Below are 3,273 nucleotides of genomic sequence, written 5' to 3'. Positions count from 1 at the left end.
AATGGGGTGGATATTTTTTTTTTGATTAGATTTCGAAGATTCAAAAAGCTCTCCTCTTTGAATTTTTTCGAGAGGTATTTATGGGGTGGTTGCAACGGATTTGAGGGAAACGTGCGTATGATTGTGGGATTGAGGTGGTTGTAACAGGATTTGAGGAAAACGTGCGTATGGGTGTGGAGGTTATGGGATCGTGGATGGTTGAGGATCGTGGGATGATGGGATCGTGGGTATAGGTTGTTACGATAGTATCATGGGATTGTGGGAGAGATTTTGGATGGTTATGATGGGATTATGAGATAATGGATGGTTACGATGGGATTGTGGGAATATTGCGAATTGGTCCTTTCCCTTTGCTCATATTACACCTTAGTCAATATAATAAAATATTATATGATTAAAGCGGAGCATTTTGTAAATACGTGAAAGGGAAAGGGCTAATATGCTATTTTTAATACCCGTTCGTATCTACAAGAACGTCCCACTTTTCGTAATTTATGCTCCCGGTGCATGAGATATTTTCAAAATTTAAATTTTATCCATGCACCTGGTGCATGGATAATCTCATAAACCATCTCTATTTTTTATTTCTTTCTCTCCCCTCTTTTTTTTTCTTTTCCCTCTTTTATTCCTCTCTCTTTTTTTTTTTTTTTTTATGCTTCAACAAATGCCCCCCACCTTTTCAAGCTTGTGAATTAAACAAGGTGGAAAAAGGTGCCGATCTCCTTTCACGATTCCGACCTTCATATCGCCGTCAAGGTTTTGATCATCAAAGATCCGAGGTATTATTATTATTATTATTTTTTATAGTACTGATTGATTTCTATTGATGTTATATATATATACGTGTCTGTATGCATGTTTGGAATCTGTACGAGATGTATTCGACCCGTGAATAGTTTGATCATGACATATCTAAATTCAAAACATCTTATCTTAGATCGTAGATTTTACTCATACGTTCCATATTGTAATCCTTTTTCTAGATCATGGGAAAAACGAGCGAGCCATTGATTCATCCCGATGAAAAAACTTTAGGCGTATTTAGAGGACTCTCTTTAATGCGTTCACCTCCGATATTTGGACGTTCCGCCGAACCCGCAATTCCTTATGAGACGCCTATGTTAAAAGAATGGGCGATATTTAAACAGAAACAGTTGTTGGGTCATTTTGGGGTTGACTATTATGCTCCTGATGGTGACGGCGATGTTATATTATTGCCTCCATTAGGTCCTCCGAAAGAAAGAGACACGTTACAATCTCTAGGGTATAAAATACTTAATGATCACCCTGGATGGTGTGGAATGAATAGAGTTTTTGGAGATAGCATTGAGGTAGAAGGTTTGATTGAATGGGGAAATTATACTATCTCTCATTATACTACTCAGTTACGTCGTGCTGGCATTTTGGGGGGTATCGTAGCTTCACGGGGGAAGTACAGTAAAAACATCAATATCATTAAGGCATTGGTGGAGCTATGGTGTTCGGAGACAAATACTTTTCATCTTCCATATGGTGAGGTTGGGATTTCTTTATGGGAAATTAAAGAACTTAGTGGGCTTCCGATTATCGGCGATATGTATGATGAATATATACCTCCAAATTATGAACTTTATAATAAGAACAATTATCCCAATTGTGTTAGGGAGCTTTTTGATGTTTATCAGTGGCTTATGGCTCGATCTTCTAATAAGCGTGTGCGGTATGATTTATGGGTAAATTTCTTTTACACGAGCTGTAAGAAGTTGAATCGATCTAAGTCTCGGAATATAAGCAATAGAGAACTCGCTCCCTCATATACGGAAGATACGACTCGAGCGGCCTACATTTCCTTATGGTTATGCAACTTTGTAATGCCTTCTGGGTTAGATCATTTCATCAAGCCGGAGACATTTATTATGGCTTCTAAGCTGGCATTAGGTGAAAAGGTTTCCTTAGCCCCTGCCATTCTTTGTGCTATCCATGCTGGTTTGTCTTTTATGAGTGATCATTCCGAAGGTCCTGCGCATCCTGGGCCTCAATTTCCTGTTAATTTTCTATATGAGTGGATCGGTCTTCATTTTGAACAGACTTATTCTAGAAAAGTAATCAGTGATAATATCAAGAACATTGCTAGCTTACGAAGCCCTCCTCAAATGATATTTTTTATGGATGCGGCGGCTTCTCCTTTTAATGCTAAGCGGGCACGGATTCATCTCAGATCGAGTGCTCATTTTGTGTGGCGTCCCTTACCATATTCTTATTCTTTTGTTAACGATGGTTGGCTTTATGATGCAAAATTGGCTCCAGGAGAGTGTAAGTATCCGAGAGAGGTCTATGAGTATATAATTTCTATCAGACAGAGCGTGCTTCCACTTCGTTTGGGGAACAAATTGCACACACAGCCGTATAATCCTCACCGTTTTGCTCGACAATTTGGCTTCGATCAGTCTTTTCCTGAAAGTATCAATGTTCCTAAGTTAGCGAGTCATCTTGGGACACTTGCTCGGTGTTGGAATCATTTTCTTCGATATGGCACTTCCACTAACTATTTTATACCAAAGAAAGACCGGATTGGCAAACCGACTTTACATTATGCGCGTTGGTGGTCTAATAGCGTGCATTCAAGCTTCAAGCATGGAGTGGGTTATTTACTTAATACAGATGATCCCCGCAAGAAGAAGAAGAAAAGTGCTATTATTGGTAAAGATTCTGATTTTGATGAGAGGTTAACCTCGTCAAATGTTAGAGATGAAAGGGTTCTGAATATTCCAGAACCAAAGGGAAAAGAACTGGACTTATTTCCAGAATATGATCATATTCAAGCTGATCTTTCAGATGACTCCCCTCAACGTGAAGTTCTTGGCCTCAGTTTTCCAATCCACGAGGACGATAGATCCAAGGTATTTTAATTATTTATTATTATTTTTTTTTATTTCCCCCATTTTTTCAACTGAACTCCTTTCGTTTTATTTGTAGGGAGTACACATTATGGATTCGGCTACCGCAAGTGAAACGCATTCGCCAGATTCCACAACAAGATCAAAGGTGCGACGTAGAATCCGTATGATTCAAATTTTGTTGGTTCATTCTAGCATCCTTTCTTTTTCTATATATATATATTAACTATATATATATATATATATATATATATATATATATATATATATATATATATATATATATATATATATATATATATATATATATATATATATATATATATATATATATATATATATATATATATATATATATATATATATATATATATATATATATATATATATATATATA

General features: G+C 36.6%; 1 protein-coding gene across 1 annotated transcript; it reads left to right on the top strand.

The window, feature by feature from the left end:
* Positions 1-1,118: 1,118 nt before the first annotated feature.
* LOC109704984 lies at positions 1,119-2,888 on the top strand. Its single transcript, XM_020225746.1, has one exon. The coding sequence runs from the start codon at positions 1,119-1,121 to the stop codon at positions 2,886-2,888; it is 1,770 nt and encodes a 589-aa protein (XP_020081335.1).
* The last annotated feature ends 385 nt before the right edge of the window (positions 2,889-3,273 follow it).

The sequence above is a fragment of the Ananas comosus genome, unplaced genomic scaffold (genome assembly GCF_001540865.1).
Source record: "Ananas comosus cultivar F153 unplaced genomic scaffold, ASM154086v1, whole genome shotgun sequence".
Lineage (NCBI taxonomy): Eukaryota > Viridiplantae > Streptophyta > Magnoliopsida > Poales > Bromeliaceae > Ananas > Ananas comosus.
This window is presented reverse-complemented; position numbering and strand designations above follow the sequence as displayed.